The 22,783-nt window shown below is 40.4% G+C and overlaps 1 protein-coding gene across 2 annotated transcripts in view; it reads right to left on the bottom strand.

Moving 5' to 3' along the window:
* The window catches only part of abcc8 (ATP-binding cassette, sub-family C (CFTR/MRP), member 8), an 86,551-nt gene that overhangs the window by 29,520 nt on the left and 34,248 nt on the right, over positions 1-22,783 (bottom strand). For both annotated transcript variants that reach the window (XM_049575408.1, XM_049575409.1), the window contains exons 11-20: positions 21,984-22,146; positions 20,276-20,316; positions 19,605-19,750; positions 15,414-15,528; positions 14,878-14,997; positions 13,450-13,522; positions 13,218-13,323; positions 6,851-6,883; positions 2,694-2,732; positions 1,795-1,893 (exon numbers count right to left, since the gene is read on the bottom strand). In XM_049575408.1, the coding sequence (XP_049431365.1) occupies positions 1,795-1,893; positions 2,694-2,732; positions 6,851-6,883; positions 13,218-13,323; positions 13,450-13,522; positions 14,878-14,997; positions 15,414-15,528; positions 19,605-19,750; positions 20,276-20,316; positions 21,984-22,146 (935 nt within the window). The remainder of the gene's footprint in view (positions 1-1,794; positions 1,894-2,693; positions 2,733-6,850; positions 6,884-13,217; positions 13,324-13,449; positions 13,523-14,877; positions 14,998-15,413; positions 15,529-19,604; positions 19,751-20,275; positions 20,317-21,983; positions 22,147-22,783) is intronic.

The raw sequence follows: 22,783 nt of genomic DNA, 5'->3' as shown, positions 1-22,783 counted from the left end.
GAAATACATTTGCCTACAGATGTGAATGAGTTGTTGTAAGTTGTAAGTGAGTTGTTTTTACACACATAATAAGGCCCTGACATGCCGGTGTTAAACTGTTTTTGAGCATCTGTTACTGTAATGACAGACGGAATAGTTACTGTCACAGCATGATTAAACGTGTCGATAGATAATTAAAATATTATCTATTGAAGCCTTTTTAAAATAAATATAGTTTTAATATGCTATGCATTTAGTTAAGTCTTTAGTTAAGCATTTAGTTTTAGTCTGTGTATTTACTTTTTTGAAGACAGCTGGTCCTTCATCATTTGTGCGTATGTATGGTCTGAGGCAGTTCTAAATTTGTTCACAGAGTACAACCAAAGTCAGGTAATAAAATATTGATGAATTCCAGGTTTGTTCGTCTGCAAGGTTTAAGAACAAATTTGTGTGTATGCACTGTGTGTGAATGAGGCCCAGTGAGAGTAGAGAGGAGACTGAATGGATGACTCACTGTGTGTTATCCCCTCATCAAGAAACATTCAAAAATAGTTGTCAATGGAGCTGCATGATATGAGGAAAATATGGGACATGATATCATGTTAACAATATTACTTGAAGATCAATAAACAGATATTTAAGTGTACTACGTTTTGCCTTTCTTCTGCTTTCAGTATACTGCTAAATTCCTGCTAAATTATTTCCAGCATTCTTCAGTTAAATAAACTAAACACTGACTTGAAACTTGAAAAAATCCCTGTGATTACCATGCATTATTGACACCATGATGATAAAAGAAAAGAAAAACAACACTATACTGTGCAGCCCAAGCTCAAATTCAAGTTCAAGTTTATTGTCCTGTGTAAAACTTACAGTGAAATGCCTGTGTTTAGTGGCACTGTCTGCAGCAACTGCCTGAAGAAAGAAGCTATTACTGAGTTGAGTGGTTTGTGCTTTGATGTTTTTTTGATGGCGAGTGCAAGAACAGAGCACGAGGTGGCATGGCAGGAGTCCTTAATGATGTTTTGGGCTTTCCTTTTGCAGCAGGTGGTGTGAATGTTATGTGACTCTGATTTTTCTTGCTGACTTTTCAGTCCTTTGTCGCTGTCTGCAGTCCTGAGCAGTCAGGTTTCCAAACCACACAGTAACACAGCCTGTTAGGACACTCTAAATGGTACAGAGATTGGTGTTCATGCCAAAACTCTTGAGACACTGTTGTGCTTTCTTTAGGGTGCAGTTGGTGTTCACTGATCACCTGACGGTGTCTAAGATGTGCACACAAAGATATTGAAAACTATCAGCTAGCAACTGATGAAAATAGGAGTGTGATTTCACCGGCTCTTTAAACAACAATGATTTCTTTAGTCTTATTAACATTTAGAGAGAGGTTGTTATCATGGCACCATGGGGTTAGGTCTGCCATTTCTCCCCAGCTGGCTCTCTCTTCACTGCAATGCTATCAGCATTAAGGAAAGAACTCAGCTGAAATGTCTGTCTGCTCCTCTCTCTGCACTTTCCTTCTTCAGCACTTTGCTCATTTCTGTGTGTGCATAATAAATTAAATGCATTTATGGTTTTTGTGCCCCGGTGTCCTCTGGGTTTACAGCAGCATCCCTTCCTGTTTGAGTCAGCCAGGGCTCTTTTCCATCTTTTTCCTCTATTCTTTTTGTCATCTCTTCACTGTTATATAATAATAAAATGCCCCCATAAAACTCCCATGGCTCCTGTGGAGGAGCTCAGCATGGTTTGAACCGATACAACCATCACGCGATCATTTTTAAAAACCATTGGTTTGGTTCAGGTATGATTTCTTACCTTGGTTTGATCATGGGCATCTCAAAGGTGATGTTCTCCACCACTGTTGCATTCAACAGCCAGGGCTTCTGGGAAGCGTAGGCCACAGCGCCTCTCTTCCTACCAGAGGTTTTAAAACACAAGCAGAAGTGTCAACCAAACAATAATATGCTCTCCATGTTCAATTTCTGCTTCTTAATGAGGTTTCCCACACAGGTTAGGAAACTGATTAACCTCTGGATCACAGAGACTCAGAAACCGGCGATGCAGAATAATAACTCCAGTCCATAAAGACCAGAGATCATTAGGGACTGCGGTGTATTTGTGAAGTCAATATGCGGCTGAGGGTCGGGGGTAAATATGAGAGCAGAGGGAATATCTTGTTCTCGATTATCTTCGGTGGATTTCTAGATAAGCATGAGAATTGCCGTTCCGCTCCGCTGATAATGGTGATGCATCTCCATGGAGACCGCCTGATGTGTAGGCAGCCCATTCTCATTCCCGGGGCATCAAATATGGCAGCTTGGTCAGTGGTCGTCAATGTGTGATTCTGATGCACAAGGCACCCTTTAGTGTCTATTTCAGACATAAAAAAAGGAGCCACGAGGGCTATGCCGCCACAGGCATGGAAGCTTAGTGTGCAGGCCTGGGTGGAGCCACCATAGGTGCAGATTTGGTGATAGTAGCAAATATTTAAATGAGAACTTTGAAGGCCGAAATGGAGAAGGGTTCCATGTGAACAGGAGATGAGCTTGGGACAGTCAGTCCTAAGAGTAACAAGTGGAAATTGACCCGCCATCCCTGAGTGTCCAAAACTGTCTCTGGAGGTGCGTCATAGTTTGAAGCAAGGGGCCACCCACCAAGCTGTTGTATTTAATGAGCGAGCCCATATTGGTGTAGTAGTTGCTGTCTGAGCTCACCTGATTTCTCCATCACCAGCTGCATCTCTGTCTGTGGGACTGTGGAGACAATATCAAAGACACACAAATACATTAGATAAGCAATACTGAGTATTGACTCCACCTTCACGCTGTAATGATTAACAGAAAACAAACTAACACACACTAACACATATAGTCTTCCCTCACTATGGCAATCATGTCTGAGCAGGCCAACCACTGCCCTACATGAACACATCTATCATTAGCTGTGATCTTATCCTCCCTAAAAATAACCCCTCACCCCCTACCCCATCCCAATTTTTCTTCCTGTAATTTGCTGATATGGAAATCAGCATCAACCCGTTTGGACTCTGACGCATTCAGTTCTCAGGGGATCTGATTCCTCGGGCTGAGATTAGTACGTCAACACGGGGTCTGTGGCTGTCGGGATGTTTGTTGCTGTTTGCTGGTATCCTGTTCATCTGGTGTATGTATGTCTCTCTCTGTGTGAGCTACGCTATAACTGTAAAGGCAGGGTGTTTGAAGTGAGAAAGGAATGACTCGTGTACGTGTTCAAACACTAAACTTCCAGAAATGTGTAAATGTATTTCTGGCCAGAGAATGTGTTGGAAACTTGAAGACTCATCAAATAAACAGAAAGATTGATCTAACTTTCTGTTTTACAGTGAAGTGCTGCTGCTTGAACCATGCTGTAAACCATTAGAAGAACTCCTGAGGCAATCTAACACCTTGTTTTTCATTTGATCAGTCCAGGGAAATACAGGGACGTTCTGTGAAATGATTTGATTTCTTTCCTCACCAGTGGGTGGCATGTTTCTGAGCACTTTATCCTGAGAGGAGAGAAAGACTTACTAAGATGGACTGGGGGTGACACAAACACACACTAACAGTGCCTTCTTCCTTCCTGACTAGACAGCAGTGTCTATCCCTGATCTTGTCCGCCAGCTTTTCTCAACAAACAACAACAATTGCAAAGCAAAGAGACAGGGTAAGCTAAAAAATACCCAGGTCACCAGAAACAGTTCCACTGAACTGAGGATTTGTTTTGTAGATTACAGTCAAGTAGTTAGTTGTTGGAGATTATTCAGGGAGAAGATTTATTTTGAATGCCTCAGTTTTATGTATTTCATCTTGATTGTGTTCCATGCTATTTACTGTTTTGTGTGCTGGGTATACATTTGCAAGAATCTTTTGTATGTATGACAAAATAAAACCAACCTTGACAGTTTTAATATATGAACAGTGCTAGTGTATATAAAATCTGAGCTCCCAGAGTTTCCCCACACATTTATTTATTTGTGGTGGCTCACCACATACTGACTTTCTGTTTTTTTTTTTAGCTGCACGCCCCAATCTCGCTCTCTCTCTCACAAGCACATTGGGATATGCTCTGGGCGCTCCGTCTGAGGAGATAAAGCAGTAGAGCGCCAAGTACAGTGAATCTGCTTAATTTAACCATTCATAAATTCATACAGAAACACCTCCTCCAGCGCTGCAAATAGGGCCTTTCAGGGGCAGAAATCCCAGGGGGGACAGGGGGGACATGACTCCCCCTTCAGTAAAGCTGTCCCCCCCAGAATCATTTGTGACACAATTAATAATTTTTGAACAATGCAGTAGTATTTACTGAAAGCACAATGTAAGCGGTGCTCATTATAATCGCGCGATGATATGCTATTTAAATCTTAAAAGATTTAGTCCCCCCCTCCCATTCCTAGTAGTGGTATATCCCACACTCTTTCCAACGGGCGGGGCTGCTTGGCAGCAGCAGCAGCGTGTGGCTGGAACTGCTGCCCACATCGCGCATGGCAGGGTAAGATGTTCACTCACACAGACACAGTTTAACTTAGGCTACACATGTTACAACACATCCCATTTACTGTTACAACAAGTCCCAGGCCCAGGCTGATAATATAAACTGTCTGCAACATTTCTCCTGCATTGTTCAAAAGCCTACACAATTACGAGTGCTGCTAAGCTAAAAGCTAATGATTAAGCTCAGAGTTTAGTGATAGAGAGGACAGGACAAGAGCAGTCAGTGGCGGAGCAATGGGTACCTGTCTGTAGGCTCTCCACCTGTCAGTGAGACAAACATGAATGACGTGCAGTCTAACTGACAAGGAGCAGTCATTACGCGCGACTATTACGCACGGTTGTGACGGAGCGTAGCTAATGGGTACCTGTCTGTAGGCTCTCCACCTGTCAGTGAGACAAACATGAAAGACGTGCAGATGAGGAGCGGTCATTACGCGCGACTATTACACACGGTTGTGAGGTACACAGCGGCAGATCTCACAGCACACTGTTTATAAACCAGTTTACCAGTTTAATTGCAGGAAATGTTTAGTTTTAGTTTTAGTTTAGTTAGTATAGATATTCACTCTGCCTGTTGGAGAGATAGAGAGAAGATTAAAGCGTCAAATTGCGGTAAAAGATGCTGTATAAAAGACAGGCTACAACTTTTTTTCCTTGCCCCCCCCCCTGGAATTATTCTCTAAAATTTTACTGTTTATTGTCCCCCCCCCAACTATGAAATGCGATTTTCGCCCCTGGGGCCTTTCCTAAACCACCCTCTACACCCTCTCCCTACCCACTTTCACTGCGTTTCTGCACTCATAATGAGGCTCACCACATTCACTGCCGCCCCAGACCAACTAGCCACGGGTGGAAGCGGGCTATAAAACCATCCAAAACGAGCCTTAAGTAATGCTTACTGACCATGCGTAACACCATATTGTGTTTGTCATGGAAGACCGCATACAAATAAAGTTCCAAGTAACTTCCCTTACAAACGTAAACTGCTAAATCTAAGATAGACATTGAATACTTTCATACAGACATTAATATCATACATTGTATTTTGGATAAAATATACCCTTCTCGACTCTCTAGATAAACAGTCCCATTCATGTGATTGTATATTGTCAGCCTATATTTACAACAACCATTGTAAAAAACAAGCAGCCTAGAAAACCAAATAAACACAAAAAAGTTGACAGAAAAAAGTAAAGAAAAGCCACAAGCAAAGATAAGAAGTACGTTTTATTTCTATTCATTCATTTTTTTAATTCTTAATTTACTTATTCATTTGAGTTATTTGTTTCTTTTGAATTTGAATGACAAAAAGATAATACATAGACATTCAGGGAAACAGCAGCACATACAGATCAAATATAAGCGCAATGATGTTTTATTTTTAACTATGGTTACAAAAAGTTACGAGAGAGAGAGACAGAGAAGGCAGTTTGTCCTTAAGCTGGCCACTGTATTTATATCCTACACCTTGATGAAGGGCACTTCAAATGTGAAGGTGACTACAAATGGAGTTACACTCTGCAAAGGAGCAGTGGTAGGTTGGGTCCAGTTTGGAAAAGGCCCATAGAATCTAATTCTGTGGGAAACACTGAATGACTTCAGTGTAAAAATGGAAGTGATCATTCCAAGTAATATGATATTGGTTACAGGGTGAGATTAAAAGAATCTTAAAGCAACACCACAGTATTTTGTTTATACTGCACACTGTCTTTATTCACTGTGGGCCAACTATAAAAACAAAGGTACGTGCTGTGCTGTGCTGTACTGTTATTCTTGTTTCTGTGGACACTCACACATGGAACACAATGCTATCAATAGATACACTGAGCTAAAAGTTCCACGTTCTGTCAGTGTCTGGTTAGACAGAAACACCCACTGACAAGACACCAGCTGTCAAATGCTCGGTTGTTATGCTGTTGCCAGATATGCGACATGGATGCCTTATTGTGTGTGTGTGTGTGTGTGTGTGTGTGTGTGTGTGTGTGTGTGTGTGTGTGTGTGTGTGTGTGTGGCATGGCCTGTCAAGTTACAAATAGAAACAATAATCCACAGTATGCTAAAATAACTCCACTACTTGCGTTAGCTAAACCTGTGACAATTCTGACCTGTCAGCAGAGCTTCATTTAAATATGTATAGCGTCCACTATTAGTTATGTACAGCAGCTGGATCACATGTCTTTCCTCTCATCAGGAATAGTACACTGCCATCTGTAAATATTTCGAATGTACTTGACTCACACTGACTTTTGTCCTCAGGAGTACATTTCAGATCCTCATGCAGGTTTGAAGAGATAAAGTTACATAATGGCTCTTGTTTATGTTTGGGTGCTTGGGTGTTTTTCCAGTTTACTCTGACTTACCTTTCATCTCCTTCAGACTCCAAGTTCGGCAGGCTGCAGAAAACAGAGAAAAATACATATAAATGGAAGTGTATCTAACAATTCTGCAACTGTTATAAAAATACAGCAAAACCTCCCAGATGCCAGGGGACACTTAAGAAGTGTGGTGATGTGATTTGAAAAGGCTCAAAACTCGCATAAACTCTTATTTTTAGAATAATTAAACAGCTCAAAGTGCACACACACACATACAGTACATTCGCATGCATGCACATAACCATTCACATTCTGACTCCTAAAGTCATTAACATCTGATTGGCTCTTCGGAGCTTTGCACATGCTCAGTAGAAGCTGCGGTGTATTTTTAGTTTTGACAAGTTGACACCTCTCTCATCCTGAGAAGGTGACTCTGATCACGTCTGAGTGCATGCACAGAGCGAGGGGCTGATTTACACCAATTTATTGCAGCAGTTGTAGGATCACAGCTGTTAGGAAGTGAAGTGGTGACTGATATTTAAGAAGCTCTGACGTGTCAAAAACATACATGTAAACACCCCTGTATGTGCTGACTGTAATATAAGGGAAAGACGTTGACATGAAGGTGTCGGTAACTCTAGGCAGGAGGTGTTAAACTGAACTTAAGACCTATAAATAACAGAGCTTGACAGAAAACAGAAATGAATGTAATGTGTTTAAATATGACAGGATAATGTACATTTTTGTGTGTGGCTGTACATTTATTTATTTATTGTTTAATATATATTTTAAAAATGCTATATATTAAAATAATGACACTTAGTCGATTACATGATTATCATGATTTTAAAAATTCGAAAGCTGACATTTCTTTAATAAATCATTTTGGTTTTTATTTTTCCCGCAGAACATACATGTTGAGTTTGTTGGCTCCAGTTAAATTAGTTTCGTAGTGATTCAATAATACTACTTCTAACAAATAAACAAACAAACCAAGAAGAAAAGAAATTAAAGATGGATGGGAGATTAGAGCTGAACAATTTGATGAATTGATCATTGTGGCATTATTATTTTTATTACAGTGATCATGGTATGATTTGCAAGGATCTGTACCAAAGATTTTTTTCTTAAGCCTGTAGAATACGATTTGAAGGCCGTGACATCTCTGCAGTGCCACAGTACTTAATTTAGAATGATATTTTGACACATACTTTGTTTTGAACAAATATCCAGCCCCCTGCGATTTGGATATTGCACTAGTTCATATTGCATTTTCGACAAAAGCCCACATAATTGTTCAGCCCTACAGAAGATGCAAATAAGTCATTTAAGCTCATGCAGTAGACCTCCTAAATTTAAGTTAAAAAAAAACATTTACAACATTGAGTTGTAAAATAAAACTCCTTTTCAGAAAAAAAGGGAAAAACAAGAAATTAACATAAAAATGAGCAATGCCATAATGTTCACATCAATTGTAAAAAAAAAAAAAAAAAAAGAAGAAAAAGAAAAAAGACTCATTAAAAAAATACACATTAACAACACTAAATATTACTGCAAATGCAAATATTACTTTTGAAAATATTTTTAAATTATAGTGAGCTCTTAATAATATGGTTGGCTTTCTATATCTGTGCACAAAGATATCTCAAGCTATACTGGCTGCTCTCCAAAAAGAACGAAATCGGTGTCAAGTATTACAGGAATTAATTAAAGAGGTTGAAAGTGTTAGAAGTTACAAAGATAGTGGGATGGAAAGTGGCAAGAGTATAAATACAAATAATCTACAGACTACAAAAATCTTTATGATGATATTTTTCCCATTTCAGTTGCATGTAAAACAAAAAACACATATGGAAAATGTGGAAAATAAATTCTTTTAAAGCAGATGTTCTGAAGTGAAAAATGTGGTGAGATTACAAGATAATAATTATTATGTCAAATCTCAAATAAGCTTTCTTGTAAAGGGATGGAGATGTACTTAATTCTGAGAGCTAAACTGAGCAATTTCCAACAACACATAATGAAAGCACTTCAGAAAATAGCCTCATCAGACCTCGTCACATAATGACACTTACAAGACACTGAAGCCTGAATGGACTGGCTGATTGTCTTTATCTTGCAGCCATCAAAAACAGGGCAATCATGCCGGAGATAATGACAAATTTCCTGGCTTTCACCTCTGACTGGAGCACCGTGAGCTTTTTCCCCCTTACGTCAATCAACGTCTTTGTAATGTGACTCAAGGTCACATTAGAGGAGAATTCACGAGGGAGTCGGACGAGACGATTTCTGCCAGCAGTGAGAAACTCAAGTCTAATCATCAAAGCCAGGCTGAGGAACTTCCCACAGTTTCTAACGGTCTTTAATTAAATTAAATGTGCTTGAAGTCCACTGATGATGACAGGGGAGTAATGGTGCATGCTCATTGGGATGACCACGCCTGATAATGACTGATAATGCTGCCCTTTTTGTTAACAAACATCCATTTTAATCTCTTAAAGGTCATTATCACTGACTTTTCTAATTCAATAACTGAAACCCAGCTAAAAACAATATATTTTACAATAAAGTGCTAATTTCACCCTCTGGTTCAGGACATGGCGTCAGTCAGTTGAAGTGTTGCAGTTAATTACTTCAGCAGGTATGGTTTGGTGTCAAAACCTCGCTATCCAACTGGCTATGCTGCTGAACACAAGATATCCAACCTGCACTGCTTTGACTGGATACAGAAGTCGAGATACAAATAGTCACCTACTTTAAGGAAAGAGAAATCCCAGACGCTCCCTGCTCTGTGCCATATTTGGAGTGGGACAGCAGAGGGGCAACAGGAGCGAGAGGGAGCAGGTGGGTGCGGAAGGAGGGAGGGATGGGATTGACAGGTTTGTAAAATACGATATCAGCAAACATATTACATCCTCAAGGAAATATGCCGTCTTACATGACCTGTTATTTGACCCATCAAAAACTGATCAGACGATCAAAAGCAAGTGACTAACACAATAGAGACACAAGCAGCATAAAACACGACTGTTGTTATACAACTGCGCTATCACTGTAACACCCTGCAAACTAGTTTTTATGAGCTGATTACATGAACACATGTAGCATGGTGAGCTCAGGTGGAGTGCTGAGGACATGAATACCATCACCTGATCAGTAACAGCTGACTCTCAGCCACAAATCATCGTCACACAAGTCATGAGGCCCTCCTCATAAATCTGACAAGCTTAAATGTGGGCTGTTTTCATTAGTCATGTTGTTTACTCCTGCCAGGCACATGATGCTCTCATTAATCCCCCCTTTGCTTTTTTTATATTTCTTATCTCAGTGATTTGTATCTACTGGGTTTTATTATGTGCTGAATCTGTCAAATCCTCGCAGCTTACCTTTAGATATAGCGTTTCATGCGTGTGCAGCTCCAAATATGACTGACTGAAACACAGCACAACAATAACAGCGACAGACATAGTGGAAACATACAGACAAACTCCTCTGAATGTGTCTGAATGCTTCAGTAAGGCAGAGTCTAAATGACAGCTCCTTAGTCTCTCCCTGGGACACTGATGATAAGTGAGAGGGTTCGGCGCCCGGCGGGGTGTACAATCCAACCTAATATCAGAGGCAGTGCCAGCTCCACCGTGTGAATGTGTGTGTGGCTGCCAGGGACACCATGGCGATCAAGTAGCAGGAACTAAACTTTGTTGACAAATGGAGACTGATAGCAGCGCTATCCTGGGGAGGTGACGAGATACTCCGATGCAGGAGATAGAAGCTAATGACTCCCAGAATGCATCAGGCGGGGGATGAGGATTCAGTTTCAGCTGAGCTATTTCACATGTGTTCTGCTTTTCTAGAGGCACTGGGTTTACTTTTGTTGAAACTGACCATCCACATTCTACGGCAGGCCTGTGCATACAAATGAGGAAACGTATGTACAACCAAAAATATTCTGATTCATAAAACCGTGCATACGCCTGCCAGTGCACACTATGAAAACTCCTGTATACTTCACTTGATCATACATGCATGGTATTAGAAGATACTACTGAAAAATTACTGATGCCCTTTTCTGCAGTTTTTAAAAGTGCTGATTTGATGTTGTTTTGGATCTCTATTCATGCTTAATATCAGGGAGAGGGAAGCCAGAGTTTCCTGAATCCTGCCAACTGCCACATCCTGGCATCATGCAGCATTTAGACAGCTGACCATGAGTGTCAGCAGCCAACAGTCTGACCCTCTCCTCTGCGTTACGGGGTGGGGAATGTGGTGGTGAGACACTGCTGATGAAATATTGAGCAGAATTTGATTTGAGATTTGAGTTAGGTTATATCTTTTACATTGAAAGTTGTTCATGGAATAGTTATGGCTCACATGCAAAAAAGAGTGTTTATAATAAAGTGGATTTATAAGTAATGTGTAATATTGAGTGAAATTTAATGTGTGAAAGAATCATTATACGTATAGTGATGCCTTTCACATCTAATTTCTACAGTCTGGCTTCAATTCACCACCTCATTATCTACATCGCCAATTTTCCCTGTCTCCAAAATGTGTGTTTTTTTAAAAATGAATCCTGTTATATGCTTAGACGGGGGCGTACGTCCACTTCAAGCCCTTTTATTACATTTATAAATGTGGCCCCAGGCCAAGTCCAAGCAATGTGCTCCTGCTCTATTAGTGCTGTCTAAACTCATCAGTGGACTGGGCTTTCTTTTTTTGCCATTTTTGAAACTACACGCAAAGCCATCAGAGTCGAGAAATTATTTAGTGCAGTGAGTCCAGTCCACTTAAGTAATCATCACAGTTCCAAAATGCACTGAACCATCCACATCCAACAAAGTAGAACTATTAACCTAAATCTCAGAAACTCAAATGAACTGAGATGCAGGTGATAATATTCCAGTGAGCGACATTTCATTCATTTAGCACAGTAGTTAAAATCTAGAACACACACAATACACCTGAGGGGTCACACGATCACCTGCTTTTTGACAGTTTATTGTAAAATATTGCAAAATAACGGAAAAATAAAATAAACGTTTGAGCATGGAGGTCCATTCTTGACCTTGGGAACAAATATCTAAGTTCTTCTGGAGCTTACGGCATCGTCCCATGGCCTTCTTCAGCAACCACGTCTTATAACGTGACTAAAGTTGCATACTTGGATCACATAAACAACTGAGCTAAAGAAGTTGCTGGATATGGGGTAAATCTAAATAAAAAAAAAGCTAGTAGGTGACCTTTAAGATTAGAATATAAAGATAGAAAACTGTATACAGTTGAGACATGTGCCACCTTTTATAAAAGGTCGCAGACAGAGGTAGCCTGCTTTGATGAGTCACTGCCTAAAAAGGTCTGGAATTTCTCATTCAGCAAACAATGTTGTCAAAGTGACTTACAATATCAATCCCCATAGAAATATGAGCTACATTTGATCAAAACTCTGATCTCTTCAGGAAATGAGTCATTACTAAGTGCTATCATGGCATGCATGGGTGTCATCTGAAAGAAGGGGTGTTTCTAGCCTGCAGCTACAGCGAGTTTGTTAGAATGCTTCCCCATCTGCATTTGACTCATTCGGGGTCAGTAGTGCATGAAATGATCCTGACATTCCTCTACACTCTATCAACCATAAAAATAAGAGCTGCAATATCAGCACAATTTCCCTGACCTACAAATCCATTCATGTTATACTGCCATGTCATAGTAAGAGGTCTGATTTTGATGCCAAGTGCCTTGCCCTGTCAAGGATGTAGAATTTATTGCTGCAGGAAAACATTAATGAACGCTCCCTGACAGACCAATTACTAGAGAGATTTAAAAAGCACAAGTCAGAGTGCCACACAGGGTGAGGATGAAGAAGAAGAATTTGCCATGATATTGACCAGAGTGGTGGAGTGGAGTCTCCATGAGGAGTAAATTAACCTTTCACCTCTGAATTGCATTCTATTACAAGATGAACTGTATAACATATTGTACATGGATTTCCCTGACTGCACAACTATCTTACTGCTTTTTAACTGAATGGATGGGGAGGCGGTTGATATACTGGGGTGAGTGTTATATAAATACTGTTATGTTAATGAGACAAACTGAGGAAAACCCTCAAAGCCCATGGGGTCATTTCATTGAGGCACAGGAGACACTTAATCACAGTAACTACCAGACATTTAGGACGAACACTGACTAGCATCATCCTCCAGCACTGACTCAGCAACTTGATGTTTAAAGGATGATCTCAATTATTTTCACAGACATCCTTGCTTTCTTAGTTTTGTAATTGTAGAACTAAACAGTCTCCTACAATACAATACGACAACTCAATCATTCAAATGCAAGCGCTGATAATGACGTTTTAATCTAAGTATCAGAGTTGATCAACACAGACAGAAAACAGGGAACTTGAACTGACCTGTTCCAGGTGACTGTTCCTGATACCCTCTGCATCTCTCCCAGCGCTGCGAGCAAAAGAGATGATTTCCCACAACCCACCTGGCCAACAATCATAGTCAGCTTCCCTGAGAGGTTAGAGAGGCAATAACACAGTAATTAAACAGGTAAGTAACCGGAGGAAATTGGGTAGGGAAACAAATAAGGAGAGGAACTGAGGAGGCAGATTGTACATCACACTGCCTGACGCTCACCAAAAGGAATCTTGATGTCCACATTGCAAAGTGTTGGTGGTCCATCGGTCCAGGTAAAATAACCGTTAGTTATCTGAGGAGAACATAGCACAGACTCATCAGATATCAAACAGAGATGAACTCTTTAACAAGGAAACAACAAACATGTCATCTAGCAACAATAATGCAGAGTGGCAGTGAGGCAATAAGAAGTGAATGTCAATTATGCAAATTTGTGCTATTCTGAATTCTGCAGTGCCCAAAAATTAGGAGCATCTTTCCAGGATTTGTCAGGTTGTGATGATGAAACACCAGGCCAGGTAATTTGACTCAATCAGCACTGCAATCAGAAGCGTTTAAGCTACTGTGGAAGGAAGTTATTTGATACATAAAATAGGCTGAGTATATATTGTATATAAGACTATCATAGCCTTATATGCACTACGTAGCCCGTGTAGATGTACACCAAGGTCTGGGCAGTCTTTTTAAGTCCAATCGTTCTTTTTTTAACTTGTCACCCAATTGTGGCTCCCTTTTTTGGATTATGCTCATATTGTGTGGCATTATGTTGATATTGTGTATCATAATAGCTCTAAGTCCCATCTTCAATCTCTAAATTAGTTGGATTATTTACTACAATAGTTTATGTAGATTTAATGTGAAAAGTCTGTGTCATACCCATGATATGATAAATGGTTTTAATTTGCTTTTTGATTCATTAATTTTCCGTAGCTATGTATCCTGATACAGGGTTGTGGGTGTGCTGGAGCCTATCCCAGCTGTCATTGGATGAGACGCAGGGTACAACCTGGACAGGTTGCCATACTAACACAAGGCTGATGCACAGAGGCAGACAACCATTACACTCACATTCACACCTATGGGCAATTTAGTAACTGAGTAACTGCATGTCTGGATTGTGGGAGGAAGCTGGAGAAAACCCACGCTGACACGGGGACATGCAAACTCAACACAGAGAGCCCGGCCGGCTGGTGGATTTAAACCTGGATCTCTTTAGCTGTAAGGTGGCAGTGCTAACTACTGCACCACAGTGTCGCCTGCTTTATGATTCAGAAATTAGTTTTAATTACCCAATTTAACTGAAGCCTTTCTACAGCCATACACCTCAGACTATTTACAGTATTTATTCAAATCAGGAGAGAGGACACCATAACAGGAACACTGCCAAAACATAATTTATAGATTTTTATCCCTCATGGAAAGAAGTCTCTCAAAGCTCATAACTGCTACATGTGTTTGCCCGTTTTGCTCAGTCAGTGTATTTGGAAATGACTGACCTTTACCAAAAGCTAAAATATTAAGAATTGTGAAGGCCACTGCTACATCACCTCAGACATTTCGATAAAACCTGAAGGAATATCATATGTTGTTTCTGACCGAGTGGCATCTGGCGGAGGATGATGCACCCTGTCCTTTTCTCTCCCTCACCTTTATACAGATGTCTTGGTCCACGTCCTTGTAGGGTCCATCACCCTCACGGTCCCCTTGTGAGCTGTAGTTGTTCCAGTCATCCCTCGGGGGGCGCTTCCGGTTCACCACCTTAAGGGGCTTGAGGTGTCGGAACAAAGACGAGGAGGAGGATGAAGGTTTAGAGGATGACTAAAGGAGTGTTGTGTAACATCAGGCACAAAGGACAAATGGGTGAAAGGTGTTATTAATAGGAGGGCGATAAGGTGGAGGAAGAAAACAACATTCACAGCAAAGTGAGACAGCCTGCAGCAGGGGACACAATGAGAGAAAAAATTGGAGTATGCACACATATTCCAACAAACGAGACAGGTGCTAAGCTGATAGTGAGCAGATATTAAAGTAAATAAATTACTCTCATATTGCAGGACTACAATGTCTTCAAATGTGACTTTCGAGTACAACTCCTCCTCATCCCACTCAGAGATAGCATGTAAACAAACGTCGACCTTGTCTAAATCAATCCAACCCAAAGCTGTATCTTAACGTGCACTTACCACAGCTTGGTATTTGTTTTGGTTGTGATTGCTGGAGCCAGAGGTTACCATCGTTCTGGGCTCCTGTTCGTCTCCGATCTCATCGCTTGAGAAAAACTCACTGAGCTTCTGAACGCTGCAGATTAAACAAAGGAGAAACAAACATACCATTCAAAACATACCTATGCCATATTTAACTAGTACAGCAGATGCACACAAGCAACACAGACCTTAAATAAGGTCACTTTCATTCATGTAAAGATACAGTAACAGCATCCCTCCTATTTGCTGTGACATCATTCATTCAGTGAAACAAATTGGAAAATCTATGGAGCACAGTTCACTGACAATGAGCACTCACATATCTCTACATCTCTGAATTAAATCACTTATCTTCTACCTCACTGCCTACACGAGAACAAATGCTTCCGCGCTACAGGCCACCTAAATCTAATTACTAAACCTGTGCTAAATGTCAGATCTGACACTAATTTTCTTCTATCTACTCATCTATGCATCCATGTGTGTCATGTGTAGCCTACAATAGAGAAGCACAGGTAACATGCCTCAGTGAACCCTGTGCAAACACTGCAGTATGACATTAACGTATGTTATGATTAGCATGATACGATGAGAATGACTCTTGAAACATGAAAAGTGTCAGTCTGCAGGGAGAAGAACTGACGCTTATTCACCACAGGACAACTCTGAAAATGAAATGAAATATATTAAAGGCTGCACAATGACTCTGCATTTACAGTATCACCTAATTAGCTTCTTTCCTCTACAAAGAGACATTTTCTCATTATGTGTGAAGATAAACCAAATCTGTGAGGGTTTTTTTTCTATCTGGTGTCTGACAAATTGTGTCAGATCACACAGTCCTAAAATAGACACCTCAAAGGATCACAGGCAGCCTCCACATTCAGAGAGACCAAAGCCACTCTAATAAGGTGCTTACACCAGCACTGTTGTAATAGCTAGTCTCCTAAAGGCCCATATGGAAAATGCTTGATGTTGGTTTCATCACTTCCTCCCATTACAGTCCTGCCCTGTGATCATTTTCAAGATGTAAAGATGGAGATGATGGGATTAAAAGTGACACGCTCTCATTGCCTGAACAATCTGAAGGAAAAGAGTTCTGCCTCACTGACTTAATGACACACCCTAAGAAAACCGTTTTGATCTTTTAAGCAGTAAATTTATTCATAATGGATGTTGTTAATTATCCGAGTGAAGAGATTATGCATCAAGAAGGCGTAAATAACCACCTCAGGTAAAGCAGTGAGTTTGTTATTCACAGAACAGCCAAATGTTGAAGCTTACTTTTACTCTGGTCTAATTATATATGGAAAGTAAACACTTCAATTCTCTTGCACATGATTACTTTTATAGCTCAAGTCAACACTTTTAAAGAGACAATGAGAAATGAAATGCTTATTTTTCCTCTTACCTGCAGTGCTATTTGTCAGTCTAGATGTGTGTTGGAGATATCGGCCGTAGAAATGTCTGCCTTCATGGTATATAATGCAACCAGATGGCACTCAGCTTGTGGTGCTCAAAGTGCCCAAAAAATATATTTGAAAAACTCAACAGCAATGTCTCTTTCCAGAAATCATGACCCAGTTACTCAAGATAGTCCACAGACCTTGCTGTGAGCAGTTTCATAGGAACTATTTTCTCTCTACTGGTCTACATCCGTCAACTGTACGGAAGGAAGCATGTATCTACTGCTAGCTCATCTAGCACCGCTGAGCTAGCTAACGTTAAAGCACACACAAACTTCAGTATATACCACACAGGCTGGGTAGGACCAGGGTGTGTGTGTGTGTGTGTGTGTGTGTGTGTGTGTGTGTGTGTGTGTGTGTTTGAAACAGAATATTTGCAGTAATTATCTTAACCAGCTGGATAACTGGCAGATTTACAGATCCTTCTACTGTGTGATAGTCACAGTAATTGATGAGATGGTCCATTTGCGATGCTCTTACATTATTTATGAAGTAAATATTTCATTGTTCATTTGCGATGCAGATTGTTTATCTCAGAAAGATCCCAGAGTGCCCAGAGATTGAGTTCCAGTGGCACCTAATGATATTAAAGACCGCATCTCTTCTTCTCATCTCTACTCTTGTGCCTATGTGTTTTTATTAGATCATCACAATGAAAGACTGAAGGGACTCTAAAAGACAGGCAGAACTCTTTGAGCTGTGAAAAACCCTGATGCACAGACAGGACAAGGAGGTTGAGATGGTGATTAATGAGTGGACATTCAAAATGCTAATGAATCCTTAATGACTCAGAATCTTTGCTTTCTTTTAATTTAACAATTTTTAGATTTGAGAGAGGTGCAGCACAGGCCAGTGCTGCTTGGGATGACAGCTTGATTACCTGGATCTTTGCTTAAAGGGACAGTTCATCCCAAAGCATCAAAAAACTCTGCAGTAATGTCTCTTTCCAGAAATCATGGCCTGGTTACTCAAGATAATCCACAGACCTTGTTGTGAGCAGTTTCATATAGGAACTATTTTCTTTTTACCAAACTATACCCACCAACAACATCGCCTTGTAGAGGTAAATATGTATCAACTGCTAACTCAGCTAGCACCACTGAGCTAGCTAATGTTACAGCTCAGCCGAGGAGGACGCCATTCATGTTCACATGTTGCTGTCACAACCACGAGCCACGAGTCCATGAGTAAATTAATGCTTCCTTCTGCACAGTGATACAGATGGCCACCTAGTTCCATTATAATGGAGAGAAGGCAGACATCTTTATAATCCATATCTCCAGCACTCTGAAACTCACACCAAAACAATCTAGACTGATGAATAGTGCTACAGGTGACAGGAAAAATACGTATTTTGAACTCGGGTAAAAATGTCCTTGTAATGACTTCCCTTTAAAATTAAAGTTAAAATGACCCCACAGTACAATATGAACAGTTCTCAAGTTTTTGTACTTGTTTTTTACTCATGTTTATTAAGATATCTTGAGCAGTAGAGCACTCCCTCCCTGCACCATGTAAGCTAAAAAATAAAATTTCATCATTTGTATCACAATTGCCCTACATAGATCTGTAAAAATAGAAGAAGCGTACCCATCAGCTTCGTCACTCAACATAATAAGCAAAGCGGCATACACATGAGGAGTTTTCAACTTGTGCAGCATCAGTAGTGGGGGGAGACAGATCTCTCAATCTGCAGCGGACTAATCACAACAGATGTCTTGACTGCCAAACTAATCGTGAAGCTAATTACTGCGGTAAATAAGCACAACATCCCAGTGCACTAAAACAAAAGAGATCTGAGGCACTTTGTTACATGAACAAAGGTCGATCTGATAATTGAGCTGATTCATCTACTGCAGGAAAAGGTTGAGCATTTCATCTAATCATGTTGCTTTCACTACTCTGATCACTGCCAGTAGTGTTTCTGTTGCTGCAGCTATCTTCTCCTTCTTTCCTGAACTATAAACAGTCAAAAACAAACCAGTCTTTCATAGTTTATCTTTAGATTATGCAACTATATTGTCATTTATATAAAAAGATGATAATTCTGTTCATATTTTATAGGAGTGTCCAAAAATTTCTTCATACTGGGTAGATGTGGTTGTAGAGATCAGATTTATAATTGGCTCAGAGCTTGTTTTTAACTTCAGTGTTACGTATTTGGGAAATGTGCCAACCGGGCTTAAGCAGCAGGACAGATATTTATTACTTAGTGCTATTAGCAGGTATTAAAAAAGCAATAACCAGAAACCTGAACCTCTGAATGGATAAAAATAATCCACGTGCCATAAAAATGTGAAAAATTCCTGTTGAATTTGAAGTTATATTTTTGTCATATATATCTATTTTGTTTGCATAACTTTGTTTTATTCCCCTCTGTACCAACAAAGTGGACTGTAGCTTCTAAAAAGATGGAAGATACCCTGGTTTTTTGTGACTTACAGTGATGGAAAATCAGGACCTTCATGATTTTAAAGGGCAATCATGGACATTAAGGACCGAGCACAGTTCCTGATACTGCACTGTAACCCTGCTTCTTTTCATTTCTGTTTTATACGATGTCATTTCACCTCACCTACGATGACTCTGTCTTGTGTCCCTTGTTTTGTCTGTTCTTGTCAAAAACAATAAAAATAAAGTATAAACAGAAGACGATACATTTTGACATTGCACTCTGCTGTAAAAACACATTTTAGTTTCTCACCTAACAAGAGCCTTGACGGTGGAGCGCACCACACTGGAGAGCAGGAAGAGGGGCGTGACCAGGATGTGAAAGAGGGACAGAGAGGCAAAGGCCACAGCTGGGGACAGATCAGCATCCTCGGAGATGTGAACATGAACCACAAACGTCTGCAGGGTGAGAGGGAGGACAGAACGACTGAGTTTTGAGGTCTCAACGGGGTGGATTTACATCCTTAACCCTGCACTGGCTTATAGTCACTCATGGCCTTTTCAAAGGGAAACAGGAGTCATCCTCTGGCTGTCAGCATCAAGTTGAACCTGAGTTGTCTTTTTAAGTTTGAGGAGCACGATAAAATCGAATCAAAGATGAATCACTTGTCTATCTTTGTCGTTTATAATCGTCCCTCTCCTTGGTATCTGTCTACATTTTCCAATTTGTCTCCGCTCAAGTCCACAACCACGAAGGACTTCTATAAATACAGACAGGATTTAGGGTGGTGCTGTCAAAGAGCCCTACACTGTGTCACTGTGAAATGTCACTAGACACTGTCTCCGCTCTGTCCTCCACACAGAGGGAAAGTCAACGGGATGCTCTCTGCTCAGTCGTAACTAGACTCAACTGTAAGCATCTTGAGCGAAGCATATTGGATCCTTTATATTTAGGTGAATTAAAGAGCTAGAATTCAAACTCACCGTCAACACAGCTGCAATGGGAATAGCTGCATTCATGAAAACTGAAAGCAGAAAAGACACAGACAGGAGGATGTGAAGGTATTTTCCAGGACTTTACCAGTGAAAATAAACAGTGTTAAGAAAAGTAAAAGCAGGACAGCTATTATGGGACTTTTTTCTATTGTTGCTGTACATTCTCACAAAAAAAATCACAAGTTTATTATTTCAACTCAGATATTCTGTTTCATTTGAACTGAATGATAACTTGGCTCCCTTACCCTTTGGTTTCAAAAAACCTCTTCACAACTAACAAGACAGACTCAAAAATACATGTCTGTCTGCCAGTGCATACCAGATACCATAACATCCTGTGTGAGGACATTTGTTACTCTTCCTCATCTTTTCCCTGACCATTATTTTCTGTGACCTGCCATTTTCATCTATGCAGTAAATTCAAAATGTCATGAAATATTACCTAGAAAATGAATGGATGCCGAGACAAGAACAAGGTTGTTGCTGCAGTGACAGTGTAGTCTCAGCTTTGCACTAAAGATACAACTTCGAAAGACGAGTGATAAATGCAGATGTTTGCTCTCAAATCCTTGTTCAGCAATAGTTACTGTTCACTCACAACACTGGTAGAGACAAGAAAAAACCAAGCCCCAAAGAGCAGAGCCAGGCCTTGAAGCCAATTTGACATAATGCCAAACCATGGAATTACAGCTTACGAGTCCATCGTGTGATGCCATGGGGCCCAATAAAACTTTATCCCCACAGACTTACATTGTCAAAGAGATATCTGTAGATCAGTGGATACATTTTTTGAGCAAAACCAGAAGATAGCTGCTCAGCAGGCGAAAGTCTCTTGTGCATTTGCTCTATGGGCCCAGTGATGCTGAAAATCTGTATCATTTTTTACTTTCTTTGCTTCATGTGCCACAGAGCAACAGTAAACAGTAAGTTGTGTGTAAAAGTGAGTTGAAGAGTGTTGTGTAATGTCTGTTTCATTAGCTCCGTCTACCATCTTTGGCAGGGCACCCACTGCTGGGTGATGGAAAATGCATCGCCAACTGCACTGTTTGTGATTTTCCTAAGAATGTCACCACAGGCACCCAGTTTCTATAACTGCAAGACTCAATCATCACTGTAATATCTCATTCAACGAGAAATAGTGACTGAACAGACATTTATTTAAAAGAAAATATTTGAGATTACTCCCTTAAGGGTGAATAAATCTTTTCTATTACTGTCATAAAACTGTTGTGTTCCATTACTCTCTCTTGTAAAGGAAGAAATTATGATCGCTCACTCCTCTTAAATCTGCAGTTATTGATTTTGGATCGGACACAGTCTATTACAGGACTGGAGCCAGGCAGACTGCAGTCACTGGTCACCTGGAACAAGATAAGGAGGACAATCCGTAGAAAACAAATAAGCATGACTTCAGTGAGGCCTTAGGTAGTGGGCTGTGCCTAGAACATTAGTTAGCTTTACATCCAGTTATTTTTATACTTGTGTGCTGAGTTATAGATGTTGCCTGGATATTGTGGGGTTCAACATAGTTTGATTTACAATAGAAACACATGAGTCATGTGAATAGTGATGTAGAGAAAAGCCTTGTGCCTTTCTGTGAATGTTTTTTCTGAGGAAGAAACATTAATTTTTTGCAGCATTTCATGAAATTCAGAGAGCAAAGTTCAATGTGTGCAGAGGGAACAGAAAGCCTTACTGGATATAGATGTGTAAAGAGCGAAGGCCTGCAGGCTGGTGAGCTCTTTGTCTCTGGTCTCCTCCACACTGTCACAGAAGATATGTTCCCAAGCATACAGCTTCAGCAGCTTGATGCCTCGCAGCAGCTCGTTGGTCTTCTTTAGACGTTCGCTGGAGTATTCCTGCAAGTAAGAAGGGGAGACTTTGATTAAAGAACCGTAATCCAACACATCAGGGGCAGATCAAGTGTAAGAGGTGCAGCCAGAGGGCGACACGGGAGTAATCACCTGGACTCCCTGGATTCAATTGCCGATACAAGCATCTGAGCCATAAAAGAATAGTGTTTTTCTCTTATATAAAAATCATGTTCCACAATATCAGGGACTGCAGGAAACAGCATCATTACAATCAATAAGACTTATTTTATAGCAGCTTTTATAGCAATTGGAAGCAGCACAAAGGCTTAAGGCAAGATGAGAATAGCTTGTGTGATTGAAAACATTTTATTGTTTTTTTCTATTCCATAAAACAAATTTTTTACTCCACCGAGGGGATAATTATATTTTGAGGTGTCCAGTTAGGGGCGTGTGTGTGTGTGTGTGTGTGTGTGTACGTGTGTGTACGTGTGTGTGTGTGTGTGTATGTATCTGAGAGCAAGAGAAGCCTGTGACGTCATGATTCAACACCATCATTACATCCACCTCATTACCTGGTATGATGTGGACAAGCCAATATTGACCAACTCTGTTTGCAAAGTTCTTCATGATCTCTCAGAGCTCAGCCACACACACTGAAGACACTGATTGCATTTAATTTCAA

Source organism: Epinephelus fuscoguttatus, linkage group LG4, assembly GCF_011397635.1.
Source record: "Epinephelus fuscoguttatus linkage group LG4, E.fuscoguttatus.final_Chr_v1".
NCBI lineage: Eukaryota > Metazoa > Chordata > Actinopteri > Perciformes > Serranidae > Epinephelus > Epinephelus fuscoguttatus.
The sequence above is the reverse complement of the archived record's forward strand: the minus strand, read 5'-3'. Positions and strand labels throughout refer to the sequence as shown.